At 48.9% G+C, this 21,659-nt stretch overlaps 1 protein-coding gene across 1 annotated transcript; it reads left to right on the forward strand.

The window, feature by feature from the left end:
* The first annotated feature begins 1,135 nt into the window (after positions 1-1,135).
* On the forward strand, positions 1,136-19,474 carry Ddx27 (DEAD-box helicase 27). Its single transcript, XM_059261937.1, has 21 exons — positions 1,136-1,297; positions 3,529-3,675; positions 5,871-5,930; positions 6,116-6,275; positions 6,791-6,837; positions 6,944-7,030; positions 7,993-8,098; positions 9,907-10,080; positions 11,508-11,658; positions 12,946-13,045; positions 13,148-13,289; positions 13,558-13,711; positions 15,111-15,192; positions 15,279-15,456; positions 16,543-16,649; positions 16,757-16,859; positions 18,197-18,291; positions 18,368-18,491; positions 18,650-18,737; positions 19,135-19,206; positions 19,323-19,474. The coding sequence occupies exons 1-21, from the start codon at positions 1,205-1,207 to the stop codon at positions 19,339-19,341; spliced, it is 2,289 nt and encodes a 762-aa protein (XP_059117920.1). The 5' UTR covers positions 1,136-1,204; the 3' UTR covers positions 19,342-19,474.
* Positions 19,475-21,659: the final 2,185 nt, after the last annotated feature.

Genomic DNA, 21,659 nt, shown 5'->3' on the forward strand with positions numbered 1-21,659 from the left:
ATGGTTGGTACTGGGATTAAAGGTGTGTGTCACCAAGCTTAGCTGTGTCCTTGAACACACAGAGACTCTCTCTGCCTAGTGATCAGATTGAGGGCATGTGCTACCACCACCTGACTTCTGTTTATGGCTCACTATGACCTCTGATCTCAAAACGAACTTTATTTATTAACATACAAATAAAATGTCACATTTCAGGACAAATAAAATATCACCACAGGGTGTCTCTTGAAAAAAAAAAGGAAAGAAAAACAAAACAAAACAAAAAGATAATTTAAAAAAATAATAAATGGGACCTGGCTGGACTTGGTGGTCTATAGATGTTTAATCCAATTGGAAGCAGAGGCAAGGGGATCTCTGTTAGTTCCAGGGTAGTCTGATCTGTGTAGCAAGCTACACACTACAGAGTGTGACCCTGTCTAAAAAATAACAAAAAATCAGAAAGCATTTTGTTTTTTTCCAGCACGTGGAAGTCAGAGGCAGATGGATCTCCATGAGTTTGAGGCCATCCTGGTCTACAGAGAGAAACCTTGTCTCAAAAACAAAACAAAACAAACAAGTAGCAAAGAAAGTATGTGATTGAAAAGAAGAATCACAAAAACAAAACAAAACAATGTGCTTATTGTAGTGGGGAAAAAAAATCTAAGAACTTAAGAAAATAAAATTACTTACAATTCGATCACTCCATGTCAATTGTTTGTTACTGTATTTTCTGCTGAAATTATTTAAAACTTTTAAATTATAGCAGGACAGTGGTGGTGCACGTTTATTATTATTGTGCATGAAAAGAGGGGCGTGTTCACTTGGACAGGGTGTGTAGATGTGAGGACAACTCTGGACTGTGTTCTCTTCTTCCACCTTGTAGGTATCTGTGATCGAACTCAGGTTCTCAGGATAGTGTGGCAAACGCCTTTACAATTCCGAGGCATCTATGTACATATACTTCTGATTTTCCCCCTCACCCTTGCACACACTCAGACTTCATTTGTTCCTGAAAATTGACTACGTAGTTTTCTAATTAAAAAAAGCCCCACCTATTTAATGTCATCATTCGAAACCACGCCCCCAAACGCCGACGGCGTTCTCTTAAAGCTTTCCTAGAGCGGACGTGACGTAAAGCACATGCGCATGACGGGAAGGCGAGCCCGGAAGAGGCCGATCGGGTCGGCGCGCCGCATTCTCTTCCGGAAGTGGCAGCTTCCTCATCATGCTGGCCGAGCTGGGTTTCATCGGGACCATCGGCGAAGATGACGAGGTGCCGGTGGAGCCCGAGTCGGACTCCGGAGACGACCAAGAAGAGGTGGGAGCCGGCGGACGGGAGCGGCGGGGGAAGGAGCCGTGGGCGGGAACGTGCTGCGGGCCCCAGCCCCCCTCGGCGTGCAGAGGTGTCCCCTAGCAGGCCGCTTCTCCCAGGCTGTGCAGAGTCGACCTCCGCAGGCGAAGTCGGTCTTGCTTCCTGCCCAGTCGGGAACACCATGCTCCCTTCTGTCCATCAAGCCTCCCGGGCGGTAGCCGTGGCGTTGGGCCGTGGGGATGTAGCCTCGAGCAAGTGGTTGTAGGGCGGGTGGCGAGAAAAAAAACACCAAAAAACCCAGAACTGCGTGCCTCACACTGGCATCTACCTGCCTGACATGGCCTTCGGATGGCCCACGGCCTCTGCAGTCGAATTCCGAGAAAGCTAAACTCTAAGGCTCCAGTCTGTGCATCTCAGGAGGGAGCGGTGAGGTTGTTTTGGACGGTTTGTCCTCCCCCATCTGTTGGCCTGCAGGCCAGCTCAGGAGTCTGTCCAAGGCTTCTGCCCTCCGACCATCCACGCTCTTCTTTGTTCCTCCCACTGTTCCTCCCGAGTCACACCTGGACACCGGCAACCCTCACATACTTCCAGTTTTGTCCCGTCCCCTTCTAGTAGTGTTCTCACCTAGCAGGAGAGTGGTCTTCTTCCCACGATGCAGTCCCGTTGGAAGTGCTCCTTGCTCCCAACCCTGCAGCTACTTTCCTGTGGCTTTCAGAGTGGGTCAGGCTCTGTCCTTTACACCATTTGACTCTCACAGCCCTTGCCCTTCATCGACTGTCCACTGTCCCGTGTGGTGTGGTATGTGTCCCTCCTTGAAGGTGTATATGCACCTGCAGGTGCAGTGTATGTGTGTGGGTACGTATACTGCTGGCAGGCCAAAGGTTCATGAACACCAAGTGTCATTCCTCAGCAGCTGTCCACCGTATTTCTGGAGACAGTTCTCTTACCAGAACCGAGCGCACTGGCTAGGCTAGGCTAGGCTGGCCAGTCAGCTCCTGGAGGTCTGTCTGTTTCTGACTTCCCAGAGGTTTTGGTGACATGGTTTCTCTTTGTAGCCAGAGCTGGCCTGGTACTCACTTTGTAGACCAAACTGGCCTCAAACTCAGAGATCCGCCTGCCTCTGCTGGGATTAAATGTGTGCACCACCACTACCCGGCCAGATGATGACTCTGTATCTTTAGCGCCTAGTGTGGAGCCTTGTGTATATTAGGTACTCAATAGTTATACCTTTTTTCTCAGCTTTAGTGAGGTATATTAATGTAAATTTGTATTACTACAAAATTAAGTATAAAGGTATACAATGTGATGATTTGATATGTGTATATTGTTATTGTTACCTACTAATATAATTATTATTGAGACGGGGTCTCCCTGCACAGTCCTGCCTGTCCATTATGTAGACCAGGCTGGCTTCAAGCTCACAGATCCACCTGCCTCTGCCTCTGAGTGCTAGGATTAAAAGTGTGTGCCCTCATGCCCAGCCTCATATATATATTATGAAGTTAGTCTTTTTTTTTTTTGTTTTTCCTTCTGGCAGTACTGGGACTTGAACTTGAGGCCTCACTCATGCTAGGCAAATGCTCTATCACTGAACTACAGCCCCCAGCTCATGTATCTTAGGTTTCTGTTGATGTGATAAAACACCATAACCAAAAGCAGTTTGGGAAGGAAATGGTTTATATCAGCTAATAGTTCTACATCACAGTCCATCATCATAGTAAGTCAGGGCAGGAACTCAAGGCAGGAACCTGGAATCAGGCACTGAAGCAGAAGCTATGGAGGAATGCTTACAGGCTTGCTCAGCCTGCTTCCTTGCACAAATCAGGACCACCCGCTCAGGGGTGGCACCTCCCATGGTGGGCTGGACCCACCCAGATCAATCATTAATTGTTGGACAGACTTTTTGGAATGAAGCTTGTTAGGTGTTTGATCAGATTTCTACAGACTTACTCACTTTTGGCCTTTGTAGACTATTAACTTCCACTGACAGGTGTGTTAAAACCTGCCAGGACAGTTGTAGGCTGGCACTTCCGTGTTGTCTGTCCACATGTGCCTTATGTGTTTCTTTTGTATTCTGTGTGCTGATTTGAACCCAGGGCCTCTTACATGCTAGGCAGGCTCTCCCCACTGGTCCATGCTTCCAGCTCTGGGTTTCTCCTATTAGGCCTCCTCCCTTCCCTCTTCCTGTTCTGCTATCCCTCCATCTCAGCCTGTCTCTTCCCCTCTCCTCCTTGCAGGGACCCATTGTGCTGGGCCGGAAGCAGAAAGCTCTGCAGAAGAACCGCAGTGCTGATTTCAACCCTGACTTCGTTTTCACTGAGAAGGAGGGCATGTATGATGGCAGCTGGGCCCTGGCTGATGTCATGAGCCAGCTGAAGAAGAAGGTGAGGCTGATGGGGACACAGTTAAGGTTGGACAGGAAGTGGTATTAGGACAAACCCTTATCTACCTCATGGCCCTTTACCTTTATTTATTTATTTTTTTAATTTTTTTTAAAGATTTATTTATTTATTATGTATACAGCATGCATGCCTGCAGGCCAGAAGAGGGCACCAGATCTCATTACAGATGGTTGTGAGCCACCATGTGGTTGCTGGGAATTGAACTCAGGACCTCTGGAAGGGCAGCCAGTGCTTTTAACCTCTGAGCCATCTCTCCAGCCCACCTTTATTTTTTTATTTTATTTTATTTGGTTTTTCGAGACAGGGTTTCTCTGTGTAGCTTTGCGCCTTTCCTGGATCTTGCTCTGTAGACCAGGCTGGCCTTGAACTCACAAAGATCCGCCTGGCTCTGCCTCCCAAGTGCTGGGATTAAAGGCGTGCACCACCACCGCCCAGCTTACCTTTATTTTATATTCTGCAGCTTTGGGAACCGTTTGAAAATGGGTTATGTAGGTCTGATGGGGTAGGGAGAGGAGGCTGCAAGTACCCCACAGTCCTCGTGAATTACCAGTCATGGAAAGCACTGTAAAATGGTCTTATTGTAGATCATAGTGAGAAATACATTAATTTGTCTACAGATGACATTTAGAATATCAGAGATATAGTATTCCAGTTAGTGAGGTAGTAAGGGCACTTGTAACCTGATGCCTAACCCTGATCCCTGGAACCCACATGGCAGAAGGGGGAACTGGGTCCCACTGGTTGTCTTCTGACCTCCACATGCTCTCTGTGGCTCTTATCTGCCATACCTGCTTCAATAAATAAGTAAATGTATTTTTTTCTTTATTAAATGCCCGTACCTAGGCATGGTGGCACATGCTGTAACACTAGCTAGCACAACAGAGTTTGAAGTGTGCATGTAAATGCACTACATGCATGCAGTGCCCATGGAGTCTAGAAGAGAGTGTCAGATCCCCTAGAACTGCAGGTAGAGATGTTTGTGAGCTGCCCTGCTGGTGCTGGGAATGGAACCCAGGTCCTCCAGAAGGGCAGCTGTATTCTTAACTGAGCTGAACTATCTCTCTAACACCAAGCTTTATTTTATTCTTTTTGTGTATCTGCCAGGTGTGTACAGGTTCCCACAGAGGTTAGAATAGGGAGCTGGGCCAGGGTGGTGGTGGCTCATGACTTTAATCTCAGCACTCAGGAGGCAGAGGCAGGTGGATCTCTGTGAGTTCGAGGCCAGCCTGGTCTACAGAGTGAGTTCCAGGACAGCCAAGGCTGTTGCAAAGAGAAACCCTGTCTGGAAAAACCAAAAAGAAAACCAAAAAAAAAAAAAGGATAGGGAGCTGGATCCTTTGGAACTGGAGTTAAAGATGTCTGTGGGCGGCCCAGTTTGGTTGTTGGAAATGAAACTTAGGCCCTATAATTTGAGCAGCAAGTGATCTTAACTGTTGAGCCATCTCTCCAGCCTCTAAAACAGTCTTTTAAAAAAAAAAAAGGTTTTTGTATTGGTTCTTAGTAACCCAGCTTTTTTTTTTTAATTAATTATTTGTTTTGGGTTTTGGAGACAGGGTTTCTTTGTGTAGCCTTGACTATCCTTTTATTTTTATTTTTTTAACAAACTATTTGATACTTTTTTTTGTTTGTTTGTTTTTTTGTTTTTTTGAGACAGGATTTCTCTGTGTAGTTTTGGTGCCTGTCCTGGATCTTGCTCTGTAGACCAGGCTGGCCTCAAACTCACGGAGGTCCTCCTGGCTCTGCCTCCCGAGTGCTGGGATTTAAGGCGTGCACCACCGCTGCCTAGTTTTTTTTAAACTTTTTTTTTTTTAAATGTTCATATATGCATGTAATGTGTTTGGATCAAATTCTCTTTTGGTTGTCAGTAGTATTCAGATTGATTAAATTTTCTAAAATTAGATAAGCCTAAGGTAGGGTTGTCTAATAGCCTTGACAGTCTTAGGTAGGGTGCCACTACATTCCAGGTTTGCCTGGAACTCACTATGTAGCCAAGGCTGGCTTTGATTTCAGGCCCTCTTGCCTCAGTCTCCCAAATGCTAGGTTACAGGTGTGAGCCACCGTGCCTAGCTCAGACAAGCCTTTTCTATGCTAACATTTGAGGCCTGACCCTGTGACATGCCTGGGTGGTGTGCTTTCTGCATCTACATTTCTTTTTCCTGTCTGGATTTTCTCTGCAGAGGGCAGCCACTACCCTGGATGAGAAGATCGAGAAAGTGCGGAGGAGAAGGAAAGCAGAGGTGAGAAGGGAGCCCAGCTGTGGAGTTGTAGATCTGGGCTGTGTCTTTTGGCCTCACTGTCTGGGTGTTCATTACTCCTCGGTGCCCGGCGGCCACACAGTCTCTTCTGGCTGTTGAGCTGAGTATGGCTTCTCTTAGGTTCTGAGTCTCCTGGTGTTTGTAGTCACCCTACTTTATTTTCCTAGGATAAGGAAGCCAAGTCTGGGAAGGTGGAGGAGAAAGAAGACAGGGCGAGCTGTGACCTGAAGGGACAGGAGAATCTGGGAGGGAATGAGGCAGACTCCAAGGATGAAGACTCTGAAACTGACTACTCCTCTGGGGATGAGCAGGTCCTCACCAAAGCAGGTAGACCGATGCTAAACTTTGGAAGCGGCAGGAAACGGATGGGATGCATGCACCTTGGCTGTGTAGGAGCTCTGCTGTCTCCCGCAGTGCTGGGTGCCCTACCTGCATTTCTCTTTACTTCCCACTGTGTCAGGTGCTAATTCTCTTCAGGTAGGTGCTGCTTTACTCACCCCCAGCCCAATGCAGTGTCAGTTCCTCTACAGCTCACCTACTTGAGTGACTGAGTTGCATTAGGTTCACCCATGTAGTGGGGGGTTCAGTGAGTATTTTGATAGAATTCACTAATGTGTCAATGTTGTGTTGAGAGCCTACTGTCTACATTGTACTTACCAGGCTGGGGTCCTGTCTGTATTCAAAGGAGTAGTTTTGCTATGTGACCACACAATGTCCTTATCTGTGAAAGAAGGATGGGAGAGCAGCCTCCCTGGACACCTGTGGACAGCACTGAGGACATGGGAAGCAGAGGCAGGTGCTGGGTGAGGAAGGCCATGCTCACTGCTCTGTTTTTCCCATAGACACACTCAAAGTGAAGGAGAAGAAGAAGAAGAAGAAGAAGGGTCAGGTGAGCCTGGGTGTGCGGTCACTGGGCAGCTCACTTTCACAGCCTGAAAGGTCACGTGGGCTTGGGTTGCTTTGCTGAGTTCTCTCTGTTGTCTAATCTGATGCAGGAAGCAGGAGGATTCTTTGAAGATGCATCTGAGTATGACAAAAGCCTCTCCTTCCAGGACATGAATCTGTCTCGGCCCCTCCTGAAGGTAGTAGCTTTGGCAATGGGGGTTGATTTTTTTGATTGATTTAATTCTCTGTGTGGCCATGTGCTCATGTGAAACATGTGCATGTTCACGTGCCAGTGCCTGTGGAAGCAAGAAGAGGGCACTGGATTCCCTAGAGCTGGAGTTAGAGGTGCCGTGAGCTGCCGTGGGTGCTGGGAACCAAATTCAGGTCTTCGGCAAGAGCAGCAAGTGCTCTTTTTGTCCAGCCATCTCTCCAGCCCATTCGTTTTAGACAGGGTCTCATAGTCTAGGCTTGCTATGAACTTGCTGTGTAGCCGAGGTAGGTCTTGAACTCCTGATCTTTCTGCCTTCATCTCCCAAGGGCTGGGATGCAGGTGTGCATCTGCACTCCAGCTGACAAGGGTTGATTCCTGCAGTAGCCCCATCTAGGCTCCTTGCATTCCTCTTTGACCCCTCGGCACGCTGTTGTCTGCTCGGCTGCCAGAGAGCCCTCTTGAGCAGATCCCACCAGCTCTCAAGGCTCCCACTTTCACTTACATTGACTTACAGGCGTCTTTCTCTTCTGCTCCTTTTGAGGACAGTTTTCTCCTTTGCATTTCTGTTTTCCTCTGCTTTAAAGATTCTTCTTCCAGAGGTCTGTTGGGGTGCTCCTTCGCTCCGTCAGGTTCAGTGAGTCCCTCTCCAACATCCCTGTTGTGACTTGCACCTCCCTCATGGTTGTCTCCAGCTCCTGTTTGGCTGCATTTATTTATCTCTATAGAATGGGCATTTGTCTTTTGATCTGTTTCTTTCTGCCGCTCCCCAAAGCAAGGCTTTTCTTTTTGTCTTCTGCTGTCCTGGGTGCAGCTGGGGCCTTAGGCTCTGGAGGGAAGGCACTCAAGGGGTTGTGTGTCCCGGAAGGCTTGGTGCGGTTACCTGGTTGTCTGCTGTGACTTCCTCCCTGTCCATCTATCTACCTGTCTGACCATAACTTCTCTCCTCAGGCCATTACAGCCATGGGCTTCAAGCAGCCTACCCCGATCCAGAAGGCATGCATCCCTGTGGGCCTGCTGGGAAAAGACATCTGCGCCTGTGCAGCCACTGGGACAGGTGAAAGGGTAGGCGGGACAGAAGCCAGAACACACTGGGGCTCTAGGTTGCTAAATACACTTGGCTTTTTAAAGATTTATTTTATGTGCATGAGTGTTTTGCTTGCATGTATGTACATGTACCGTGTATGCGGGCATGTGGAGGCCAGAAGAGGATGTTGTGTACCCTATAACTAGAGTTATAGACTGTAAACCGCCATGTGGGTGCCACATGGGTGCTGGGAACCCAACCCAGGTCCTCTGCAGGAGCAGTGAATTCTCTTAACCACTGAGCCCTCTCTGCAGCCCCTCCCTCCACTTGCCTTTTGGAACTATAGAGGAGGTTTATAAAGCCAGATATGGTGGTGTATTCCTCTAATTCCAGAACTGAGACAGAAAGCCTGTCTCAAAAAAAAAAACAAAAACAAAAAACCAGAATAAAGTCTGTAGAAATCTGTATTCAATTGCTCTGTGTAATAGCTTTGGCTGTCCTATAACTCGATCTGTAGATCAGGCTGACCTCAAACTCAGGAATCCTCCTGCCTCTGCCTCACAAGTGTTTGTATTAAAGGTGTGTACCACCATTGCCATTAATTTTTGTTGTTGTTAAAGTAATTTTATTTTTAGCTGGGTGGTGGTGGCGCACGCCTTTCATCCCAGCACTGGGGAGGCAAAGGCAAGTGGATCTATGTGATTTGGAGCCCAGCCTGGTCTACAAAGCGAGTTCCAGGACAGCCAGAGTTGTTACACAGAGAAACCCAGTCTCGAAAAGCCAAGAGAGAGACAGACAGACAGACAGACAGACAGATTTTATTTTTAATTATGTGTATGTGTGTATGTCTGTGTGTGGGTATATGTTCATGTGGGTGCAGGTGCCCACAGAATCCAGAAGAGGATGACAGGCCCACTGAAGCTAGAGTTCTCCAGGCAGTTGGGAGCTGCCTGGCATGAGTGTTGGAAACTGCACTTCTCCTAGAAGGCAGCACTCACTTTTAACCCTGAGCCCAGCTCCTCAACTGGTGATTTAAACGGCCTCTAAAGCTATGGGGATGCCAGTTCGTCTTCACAGACTCACTATAGAACGCTGAACTTGGAACTGGGGAGATGGCTCAGAAGTCAAGAGCACTGGCTACTTTTGTAGAGGACCAAAGTTTGGTTCCCAGCACCCATTTGGCAGCTTAATAACCATCTGACTGCAGTTCCAGGGGATCAGACACCTGATCTCTAATGGCCTCCATGGGCACCAGGCATACACACATACAGGTGAAATACTTATACACATTTAAAATATAAAAATAAGTAAGTCTTGGTGCTGGAGAGAGAGCTTAGTGGTTAAGAGCACTGGCTGTTCTTCCAGGGGACCTGGGTTCAATTCTCAACCGCCACATGCCAGTTCATAGCTGTCTCTAACTCCAGTTTCAGAGGATTCAATGCCCCCGTTTGGTCTCTGTGGGCACACACATGTAGCATGCATTCACAGACATACACATACTTGTAAGAAAACAAATAAATCTCTGAAAATAATAAATAACTAAGGCTCTAAGAATGTTGAGCTTTGTTTCTGGCATCCACTGGTGTTGGCTTGTGGGTTGGATGACTCGGGGTCCTCTGGAGAGCACCCAGCCTGGTGACTGCTGGACTGGCTCTGCAGCCCACTTATTAGTAAATCCCTAAGTTTACAGTGACATTGTGTGACAGCAAGAAAGCACTTTCGTGCATAAGGTGCATGTTTCCATAGGCAGCGGTCTGGGTTCCTGGATTCTGCTGGAACCCAAGCATGGAAGGTCTGAACCTGCTCTCTTCTCTGCTCTCCTGCTTTCCTCCCTCCAGGCAAGACGGCGGCCTTTGCATTGCCTGTCTTGGAGCGTCTGATCTACAAGCCCCGCCAGGCCGCAGTCACTCGAGTGCTGGTACTGGTCCCTACCAGAGAGCTGGGCATCCAGGTGCACTCCGTCACCAAGCAGCTGGCCCAGTTTTGCAGCATCACTACCTGCCTGGCTGTGGGTAAGTGAGGCCCACCAGCCTTTGGGAAATAGAATGCGATGGACAGAGGATGGGATGTGCTTCATCCTAGCCCCAGATGTCAGGAAAAGACCTTTCTGTTAATTGGGTCCATCTAAAAATCAGGTGACACATTTTCATAGTGGATATAGAGGCAGGAGAATACATTTCATTAAGACAACTTTTTTTTATTTTGTTTTATATTTTTCACTCTGTAGCCCAGGTTGGCCTCAAACACAGCAATCCTTCTGCCTTACCTTCCTGCTACTAAGTGAGGTTATAGGTGTGAGCCACCGTATTCGGCAGGACTTAACCTCTTTAATTGGTGGTGCTGGGGATTGAATCTAGGGTCTTTTGCACGATAACGTGTCCCTGAACTGCACTCCTACTCATAAAACTTAACCTTGGCTGGAAAGCTGAGCTAGTGGTTCAAAACACTTGCTATTCTAAAAAAGGACCTGGATTTCAGTTCCCAACATCCACATGGTAACTCACAACTGTCTGTAACTTTAAGTTCCAAGGGATCTGACATTTTCTTCTGATCTCTGCGGGCATCAGCACCAGGCATGCATATGGTTATACATAACACATGCAGGCAAAAGATTCATGCACATAATAAGTTGAAACAGACCTTTAAAAAAAAGCTTCTGATGTGTGACGAACGCCTTTAATCCTAGCACTCGGGAGGTAGAGGCAGGCGGATCTTTGTGAGTTGGAGGCTAGCCTGATCTACAGAGGGAGTTCCAGGATAGCCAAGACTGCACAGTGAGACTCTGTCTACAAACCCAAAGAAGACTTAACCTTAAGGAAGAAAATTCAGGATTGGGGTGGAGTTCCATGGTAAAGGGCTTGTGTAGTTTCTGCCAGTCTCTGGGTTCCATTCCTAGTAACATGCAAACAGTATTTTCCATAAAATCTTGGGTACTCCTAGTACTTAGGAGGATGAGGTGGGGTCATTTCCAGCCTAGGCTACAGAGTGAGACCCTGTCTCAAACTACGAAAAGAAAGATGAGGCTTCAGCCTTTTTCTTGAATCAGTTCAGGGTAGAATTTCTGCTTATTGTGAATGACAGTGTTTGGGGCAGATGTCCCCTGGTGAGGTTCCAGTGCCGTCTAGTCTCTTTTTCCCTCTGTATGTAGTTGGAAGTCAAGGATGATCTCGCTATTCATGTACAGGGACATCATCACTTTGTACAGCTGGTTCTCAGACCTTGAATAGCTTCAGTCATTCAATTCTGAAGTCCTGTTTTGATGTCTGCCCTCAGCCCGAATGTAATGAATGCATCTGTCTTGAAGCTCATTGAGAAATCATATAGCCAAGGCCTCAGACTGTCTTGTTCCCTGTGTGTGTTCTGCATTTGGCCTGAGTCCCAGGCAGGTGGCACTGATGAGTGACTGACCAGGCCATCCACTGGGGTCTGCTTCCTGCAGGTGGCCTGGATGTGAAGTCTCAGGAAGCTGCTCTTCGGGCAGCACCAGACATCCTTATTGCCACACCTGGCCGGCTCATCGACCACCTCCACAACTGCCCTTCCTTCCATCTGAGCAGCATTGAAGTGCTCATCCTGGATGAGGCTGACAGGTAGCCTGAGGTGCAGGGCCTGGGAATCCTGCACTGTTACCCTGTGGTACTCTCTAAAGCTCTTGGTCACTGGTGCGTAACACCAGTTAACAGTTCACACTGGATCTCTGTCCAGATTTAGGTCGGGTTTCCCTGGGTATACATGTGTACTCTTTCCTCCCTCCTCTTTCTTCCCTCTGGAGTGAGCTGTTTAAGAGGTTGGAGAGGTCATTCAGGAATAGTGCTACATGCCTGTAATCCCAACACTTGGAAGGCTGGGAGACTGAGGCAGGAAGATTACCAAGAGTTTGAGCCAAGCTCAGCATACATAGCAAGTTCCAGACCAGCCTGGATACAGAGTGAGACCTTGTCTCAAAAAGAAGGTCAAATAATGTGAGGCATACCATTTTCTCGAGGTTTGAGAACGTGACTGAGATCCCCAGAACAAATCTTTTCCTTGTCTGTACATGGGAATAAGAGAGGTGTCCGTCTCATGCATGACTCTACAGAGAGTAATGCAGGCAAGGCCATCTCCAGGACTGCTCCCTCCGTGCTTCTGCCCTCCACACTTCCACCCCTCCCACCCACCCCACGCCCTTCCTTTGCTTGCTGTCTCATATATATCCCAGTTGGACCTCTGATGGAGGTCAGTTGGGAGGATGGTTCACCCTCACTGGATCCTGGAAGAACTGAGCAGCATCTCACATGTGCCTCTCCTCAGCTCAGCTAATGGCAGTCCAGGCCTTCAGTTGTTCATCTCCGTGTTTCATGTCTGTGGTGCACCCATTGGTAAACCCTGGTAGCACCTACTGTGGGGCTCTTTCTCTGCACAGCACCATCTCCTTAACCTGCTTCAAGTTTCTCTGAGCCCTTATCCAGCAGCCTTGTCCCAGGGATGGCTTATCAGTCCAGTCACCAGGACACAACAAATGCAGAGAGAGCAAGGCTGAGGGGATAGTCTAGATGGAGACTAAAGATTTATGACCACCAGCTGCAACACAGAAGCATTTGGGAGAACAGTGGAGGTCTGGTCTTGTCCATGCACTCAAATGTTTGACATTGTGGTTGTGTAGGAGCAGCTGTTGTCCATCAGGAGTATATGCTAGGACACTGGGGATAAGCTGTCATGATCTCAGCGCCTTGCAGAGTATAAGGGTGGAGTCCTTGAGACTCAGAGATAATTTAGGGTGAGATAACAGTGATCACAGGGTAAACAGGAGTCGCAATACAACCTTGGCCCATGTGATCTCATGACCCTCACTCTTGACAGAAGAGCTCTTCTTCAGCATGTCTCTCCCCTTCTTCCAGAATGCTGGATGAATATTTTGAGGAGCAGATGAAGGAGATTATCCGAATGTGTTCCCACCACCGCCAGACCATGCTCTTCTCAGCCACCATGACAGATGAGGTGGGTGTGCCTAGTGGCCTGCAGAGGGTGCCAGCTGGGAAAGCTGTCTTTCCGTGTTTTCCAACTCTCTGAGCTGAGCAGCTCTGACCCTGTACTTGGCAGGTCAAAGATCTGGCTTCAGTCTCCTTAAAGAACCCTGTGCGGATATTTGTCAACAGCAACACAGATGTAGCTCCCTTCCTTCGGCAAGAGTTCATACGGATCCGGCCTAACAGGGAAGGGGACCGGGAAGCCATTGTGGCAGGTGAAGGCCCAGGGCAGGACTGGACAGGGTGGGCATCTGCACTCAAGCTCTTGCTTTTGACCCCTAGCCACCTCCATCCATTCTCCCCTAGCTCAGACAGTGGCATTGCTTATCACCCAGCCCACGTCACTTCTGGAGGCCAGCTGTCCTGCTGCCTCCCATTTCCCCACTCCATGATGTTGACCACACTAGGGAGTTGGCTTCTCCATCATTGCCTTGGCTTGTGAGGCCCAGTCTTCCCCATGCTGGCTCACTTTTCTCCCTTCAGCTCTACTGATGAGAACCTTCACCGACCATGTGATGCTGTTCACCCAGACCAAGAAGCAGGCCCACCGCATGCATATTCTTCTGGGGCTGCTGGGGCTGCAGGTGGGCGAGCTCCACGGCAACTTGTCACAGACACAGCGGCTGGAGGCCCTCCGGTAATACTCAGGGTGCTACTCTCCTGGGCAGGCCGAGGGGAGCTCCTTGTGAAGGGAACTGGGACCCCGGGGTTTGTGTTAGAGCAGTGACAGGGAACACAGAACAGTACAGTGCCCCACTTTAAACACTTGACCTAAACCAGTGTCTGCAACTCCTGTGGTCCCAGCTTCTCAGAAAACATTTAGTTTTAACCTGTGCACATAAGGTTGCATGTAGTTAGAACTTGCCTGACCTCTGAGCAGGTCGCCGATTGCTTCCCTGTGGATCGGCAGCAGGAAATACATGGTCTATGTGTGGCTTTCCCAGAGAGCTCACATGTCACTTGATTCCAACAACCCACACTCGGGCAGCAGTCACTTCCTGAGCATCAGTGCTGCAGCCTGTGCTGCAGCGTTTCCGTGGGTTTGTCATTAGTCCTCACAGAGCAGAGCAGAGCTGCAGGAAAGGGGCCCTTCAGAACGCCTGCCCATTCGTCACAGGCTGAGAGGTGTGTGTGAAGTCAGGAAGCTCCACTCACTGAGGCTGTGGCCTCTGCTTCGTGCTGTAGTCTAGACTGTTCTGAACTTGAATGTCACAGGAATTGCTGCTGCCTGAGACAGTATACAACTGATTTGATGTGCCTAGGTAATGCTGGTTAAGGCTGAGTGTAGGGTGACTGGCATTGAACTTTGTGCCCATGTGCTGGGTGTGGCTCTGGTAGAAGGCTTGCACAAGTCCCAGTGTTACATGCCCAGCTTCTTCTCCTTGTTCCATCCACCCCCCATAAATTAAAATGTGAGCACAGTATGATGAGCTGCCCCCTGTGCTTGGACTCCAAGAAGGATTCACAGCGAATTTATGTGTTTGTTTGTTCATTTTTGGGTTTTTGGAAACAGGGTTTCTCTGTGTAGCTCTGGCTATCACTCTGCAGACCAGGCTGGCCTTAAACTCATAGAGATCCTCCTGCCTCTGCCTTCTAAGTGCTAGGATAAAAGGTGTATACCACTGCCCTGCCAACTTTATTTATTTTTGTTTTTGGCTTTTCGAGACAAGGTTTCTCTCTGTGTAACAGTCCTAGCTGTCCTGGAACTCACTCTGTAGCCCAGGCTGGCCTCCAACTCACAGAGATCCTCCTGCCTCTGCCCCTGAGTGCTGGGATTAAAGGTGTGCGCCACCACCGCCTGTCTAACTTTTATTTTTATTCTGTTTCTTTTTATGTGTTTGTGCTTGTATGTGTGCCGTGGTGCACATGAGGAGGTCAGAGGACAACATGTAGGAGTCAGTTCTCTCCTTCCACCACGTGGGTCCCAGGGATTGAACTTACTTCCTCAGGCTTAGTAACACGTACCTTTACCTGCTGAGCCATTTCATGGTGTTGGGCTGAGGTAGCTTATTGAACATCTCTGTGGCTCTTTCTAGGCGCTTTAAGGATGAACAGATTGACATCCTGGTGGCCACAGATGTGGCAGCCCGTGGGCTTGACATTGAAGGAGTGAAAACGGTGAGTGAGTCTTGTGTCGCTTGCTGTGGGGGGTCCTTGTGCCTCCCTGTGCCTGCCCACTGTACCTCACTGTGCTTCCCCTCCAGGTGATCAACTTCACCATGCCCAACACTGTCAAACACTATGTGCACCGGGTGGGGCGGACTGCACGTGCTGGCAGAGCTGGGCGCTCGGTCTCTCTGGTAGGAGAAGAGGAGCGGAAGATGCTGAAGGAGATTGTGAAGGCTGCCAAGGCTCCAGTGAAGGCGCGGATCATCCCCCAGGGTGAGCAGCACAGGGTGCTGGGCTCAGGCAGGATGATGCCAAGAGCTCTGCTGCCTCCTGAGTACCCTGGACAGGTCCGTCCCCTTCCTGGGTGTCAGGCTGTGTACCAAAGGATGATGATAGAATGCTGAATGTGGGGTCCAGCTCATCAGAACTTCTTAGAAGTGAAGAGAGGTCTCTGTCTCATCAACCCCCCTTCCTATTGGTGGGCAAGGAGGGGAGGTTGGTACTCATTCTTTTGGCTCCTTCCTTTTGTTCTGTTAGTATGGGCCTTTCTTCCTCCTTATTTTACCCCAATACTAGAGATGGAACCTAGGACCTTGTACATGCTAAGCAAGTACTCTACCACTGAGCTTTATTCCCAGACCTTGTTTTATTTTGAGACCAGGTCTCTTCAGTTGTTCAGGCTGGCCTTGAACTGTTGATCAAGTTGGCCTTATTTATTTAATAATTTCCTTTTTCTTTTTCTGAGACTTGATCTCTCTGTGTAAACCAGATTGGCCTCAAACTCACAGAAGTCCACCTGCCTCTGCCTCCTGGGTGCTAGGATTAAAGGTGTGCGCCACCATGCCTGGCTTTGACTTAGCTGTTGAATGTTGCAAAGCTGAGTCTGCCTGTTGGAGTCAGTGATAATGAGCTCTGTAGTCAGAGCTCATCACTGTGCACACTGGGACAGAGCCTCTGTTTGTGGATGCCCTTTTCTCTGGTTTCTTTTTTATTTGTTTTGAGGTTCTATTTATTTTTTATGTGTATGGGTGGTCCGTCTGCATGAATGTCCAGGTAACACATGGGGGTTCTGGAGATCTGAATTTGTGTCTTCGTCCTTGTGAGGCATCTCCCCAGCCCTTGTTTGTTCGCTTTTGAGATGAGTTCTGACTCTGTTGTGCTCAGGCTGGCCCAGACTCCTGGGCCCAAGCAGGTCTCTGTCTCCCAAGTAAGCAGGGATATAGGCCAGCATCACAGGCCCTGTTCTTAGTGGGAGGTATTCAGCAAGGAAGTTCTGTGTCAGTAAGTAGGCGTCTGTGTCACTTTCACTAGCCGCCTAGTCGTCACCCTCAGTTTTATTCTTTATTCGTTTCCTATAAGATGTTATCCTCAAATTCCGGGACAAGATTGAGAAAATGGAGAAAGATGTGTATGCAGTGCTGCAGCTGGAGGCAGAGGAAAAGGAGCTGCAGCAGTCAGAAGCCCAGGTGAGGCTGTGTGGCCATCTCCTCACCCCTGCTGCCCAGGGACAGCTGCATGCTCACCTGGCAGGGGCTGCTGCAGCTCCACCACAGTGTCCTTGTCACCCCCACAGATAGACACGGCAAAGCGGCTCTTGGGGAAGGGGAAGGAAACGGCAGAGCAGGAGCCTGAGAGGAGCTGGTTCCAGACCAAAGAAGAGAGGAAGAAGGAGAAGAGTAAGTCCTGAGCGTTAGTGGGAAACGCTTGCCTCCCAAATGTAAGGACCTGAGTCTGAGTCTCTAGACCCTGCCTCCAAGCTTGAAAAATTAAAGTGACAGCATGCTTCTTACTCATAGGAGTAATTCTAACTAACTTCTCCCTCTTAAGGGGTAGTGGAAGTTTTTCCAGTTTTTGCCATGGGGATGTCATGAGAAACTTTGAACATGTGCCCCTAATTTAAGTAAGCATTTTGCTTTGTAGGATAAACTCCTGAAAGTGGAGAAGAAATACGCACATTTCTAATTCTAGTGGTGATTTCAGAGTTATTTCTCATATAGACTGTGCCAGCAGTTTCAGAAATCCTGCACTGTTTATTGGGACAGGCAGGAAGGGTGAGTGTGCTACACTTCTGGTACAGTGGGGCTGGGATGATCAGTGGAAGATGCTGAGGACTGGGTTAAACCTGTCTTCATCATTTGTAGCAGCAGTCAAGAGACAGTGAGCACCTTCACTGTAGTGAGCAGCCGGGCCTTGGTGAAGTGCAGATGGTCAGCAGTGTGTGAAGGAGAGAGCTACAAATGTCACTCTCCAAGTGTCATGTGTCGTCCACTTGGTTTATTTTTTGAGTCAGGGTCTCTCATTGGCCTGGAACTCAGCAAATAGGCTAGTCTGGCTAGCCAGTGAGCCCTAGTCGCTGCCATCCCAGTGCTGGGATTATAAATGGATTACCAGTACACCCATTTTTTTTTTTTTATGTCTTTCTTTCTTCTTAAATGGGTTCTAGGTGCTTGAGTTTATCTTTAATCTCTGTGTAGATGATTGTAGATGGATCTCTGTGAATTTGAAGCCAGCCTACTTTACATAGTGAGTTCCAGGCAAGCTATGGCTACATAGACCCTGTGTCAAAAAGCCAGTTTTAAAAAAAAGTTGGTTCTAGGTATGAAATTCAGGTCCTTACTCTTTTAAAAATGTATGTCTTTATTCTGTTAGTTTCATTGTGTATTAATATATTTGGATCATACCCTCCTCTGCTGTCCCCTCCCCCTCCACACTGAGCCTCTTTCCAGCAAGTCCCCTCCTGCTTTTAAGACTGCTACATTTAATTGGGTCACTGGCAAGAGCATGGTAGGGCTATTCCCTTGAGCAGGGGCAGCTTGCCAGCTGCTGCACCACTGAGGAATGTGTCTCCCCTCTCCCAGCAACCATTAACTCACCAGCCCCTCTCCCTAGCCCCTCATTCTTACCTGACAAGCACTTTTCTAAGTGAGCCGTCAGTCCCCCAGTTACTTTTCATCTTAAGTTTTAAAGACAGAATGAAACAGCCCCGGAACCCCATGCTCTGTTCTCACTCCAGTTGCCAAGGCTCTGCAGGAGTTTGACTTGGCCTTAAGAGGAAAGAAGAAAAGAAAGAAGTTTATGAAGGATGCCAAGAAAAAGGGGGAGATGACGGTGAGTGGTCTCCCTCTGGAGTGAGGTCCCGTGGAGCCCTGGTCTGTTCTATGCTTATCCCTTACTCTGCCCCCAGGCAGAGGAGAGGTCCCAGTTTGAAATCCTCAAGGCTCAGATGTTTGCAGAGCGGCTGGCCAAGAGGAACCGCAGAACCAAGCGAGCACGGGCAATGCCCGAGGATGAGCCTGCAGCAGGCCCTGGTAAGAGGTGGGGAGTCCACTCAGTATCCACACCATGGCAGTGGCCAACTTTGGAGGAAGTGGGATCTACCAGTATATATGGCCTTCCACTGGCTTTGGAATCCTCAAGTAGAGCTTCAAGGGACTTAGCAGCCTCCGACCCATCTTTCTCTGTGCAGCCAAGAAGCGAAAGCAGCAGAAGAAGTCTGTGTTCGATGAAGAACTCACCAACACGAGCAAGAAGGCCCTGAAACAGTACCGAGCTGGGTAGGCTTCAGTGCTCCTCAGCCCTTGGTGTGCTATGAAGTGAGGTGTCTGCATCCTTGCCCACTCCCAGCTCTCTTACCTAGAGCTTCCTAATGCTGTGACTTAGGGTGCTTCTCTGCCCCGAGGCCTGATGTGCAAAAGCAGGAGAGGTGTCTCTGTTCCTTGTGTTAAGTTCCCCTGGATCTAGACATCTCAGTCTAGGCTGGTGGAAAAGGCCTCTTCCTGCTCATCTGTAAAGCTGGTGGCTGGCTTCCAGAAATGCGTATTGTTTTGTAGAAGCCCACAGGCGCCTGAATCCCACCCCTCCCACCTCTGCTCCCCTCTCTGTGAAGCGGAGATGGAGTGGCATCACTCACATGCCCCACAGCCTGCCCATCTCACATTTCATCTTTTACAGCCCTTCCTTTGAAGAGAGGAAACAGTTAGGTCTGTCCCGCCAGAGAAGAGGGAACTTCAAATCTAAGTCCAGGTGATGTTGTGCTTTGGAGGGCAGAAGTGGTATCCGTGGGGCTAGAGAAGCAAGCTGTCTTGGAAGGCAGCTTTGCTCCTTCCTAATGGCTTTAATTTTGTTGATTTTCTTAATAGGTATAAGAGAAAGAAGTAACCCAGTGGCGTGAAGAAGTTGAATGGGCCAATTTTATATCCCTTCCCTGTGGGAAGTTACCCTGTCTTGGTCTGTTTTTTCCATTTGTAAAACAATAACTATAACAAGAAAAAAAATCTTTTAAATAAGCCTACTATTTGTGTTGTTTTTTTTTTTAAAGCTGTTGGGTGAGGTTTTTTTTTTTAAATATTTTTTTAAATATTTATTTATTATATAGACAATGTTCTGTCTGCACATATCCCTGCAGGCTGGAAGAGGGCACCAGATCTCATTACAAATTTTTTTTTTTTTTTAAGATTTATTATTTTACATAGTGTTCTGAATAGTTGTGAGCCACCATGTGGTTGCTGGGAATTTAACTTAGGACCTTTGGAAGAGCAGCCAGTGCTCTTAACCTCTGAGCCATCTCTCCAGCCCCTGGGTGCGTTTCTATCTAGAAGCTGTTTCTTAGTGTCTCATCCATGGCTTTTTAAAGTTTTGAGCAAGTATCTCACTGTTGCCCAGGCTAGCTTGGAACCTACTATTGAAAGACCCCCTGATGGCAGTCTTCCCTGAGGAGAGACCCTCGCCCAAGGAACACACCGAAACCACGAATCAGATGCAAACAGCAAGAGGCTTTATTCCGGAACACGGGTACCCGGGGCGACACAGTCTCTCAAGAAGCTCAAGGGACTGGCGCGCCCACGGGCTGGAGCAGAGGGTTTTTATAGGGTCGGGCAGCCGAAGCTCGGGCAAGAAGCCTGGTTACAGGGTTTTGATTGGATGATGCAAATGAGGCCAGGTTCTGATTGGATGATTCAAATGAGGCCAGGTTCAAACCCAGGTCAGCTCGTGGTTTCTCCCCGAGCTCGCCACGCCTAGCTCTTGTCTAGGGTACAGGGTGTTTTTCTGACCTTTTAGTTCCTCGCTCTGGGGCCAGGTGGCTAACCATGAATGTTCTGTTTATCCCATGTCCGTTAACTGAACTCCTCAGTACCTCTCAGGCTTTATTCAAAAACAGCTGAGCTAAGCTATGTTAGGCGGGGAGGCTGGGGGTCTTTCATTCCCCCATTTTCTTATCTCAGGAATGGAATCCTCCATTCATGGGGAAGATTGGTGACGTGACTCGAGTTCCATCTGGTTGAGCCTTTGGTATTGCTGGGTTAATACCAAAGTCTGAACAATAGAGACGCGTTCCCTGATAAATTGGACAAGTCTACTTAGGATACAGGGCCCAAACGTCAGGAGGAGTAATACGACTCGATGAGCATACAAAAATCAGAGGTAGCATTGAGGGCTGAGGCTGAAACGCAGGGGGTGAGCCCAGTATTACATGCCCAATAGGTACCATTAGGGCCGGTGACATAATCAGAGACAGCGCTTATGGATAGGGTGCGGTTACACAGGTGTTGGTGGGTGCGGGGGACGCTCCCTAGACATAGTCCTTGTCCTGACACCTCTGAGATTGTGAGCTTATGTTAGGCTGTCCCTAGACATTGGCTCAGAGGGGGACTGTGAGTGTTAGTATAATTACCCTGGGTTGCTATCCCCTCGTAGTAGGGAGGTTGGGAAACCAGACATAGCCAACAGCCTTCCTGAAACCTCTATTGGTCTGGATCAGGTCCCAGCTGGAGCTAGGACTCCAGTATGCTGCGCCAGTGGTCTCGCAGCCCCATTGGGCGCAGAAGAAATCTCCTCCCCCCCCCCCCCCCCCCCCCCCGCATTTCTTGGCGAGGGCCCAGCCCCTCCCATCCCCCCGGACAGACATAAAAGTCCGACTGGGCGAATCTATATCTTGCTTGAGGGCGACGGCATCCCGGATCCGGCCAATGCACCCCCCCCCCCACCGGGTGGGTGGAGGAGTTTAAGGCATCTGCCAGACCGTTTCCCCAGTTTGTGAGATGACCTTATTTTCCTGCTGGGTCGGTCTCCCCGGCAGCCTTCACATGAGAGGCGTGGATCCATGCAGCAATCGACCTTGAGTGCAGTGGGGGTGGTCAGCAAGACAGTGTAGGGCCCCTTCCACCATGACTCTAGATTCTTAGTCTGGTGGCGCCGGACCCAAACGGAGTCCCCAATCTGGAAAGGGTGGGGGACCACCGGCTTGTCCAGCTGCTCTCGGTAGGCTTTAGCCAAGGGTTTCCAGATCTCCTTCTGCACCAGCTGGAGGGCCTGTAGATGTGCCTCTAAAGTGGGGCTGGTGGCAAAAGATGAGATATCAGGATGGGGAAATTTCATGACTGGAGGTGGGGCCCCATATAGAATTTCAAAAGGGGTTAGGCCGTGCGGCCCAGAAGTATTCCGGGCTCGGTAAAGAGCTAAGGGAAGTAGGAGCACCC

The sequence above is a fragment of the Peromyscus eremicus genome, chromosome 4 (genome assembly GCF_949786415.1).
Source record: "Peromyscus eremicus chromosome 4, PerEre_H2_v1, whole genome shotgun sequence".
NCBI classification, from domain to species: Eukaryota; Metazoa; Chordata; class Mammalia; order Rodentia; family Cricetidae; genus Peromyscus; species Peromyscus eremicus.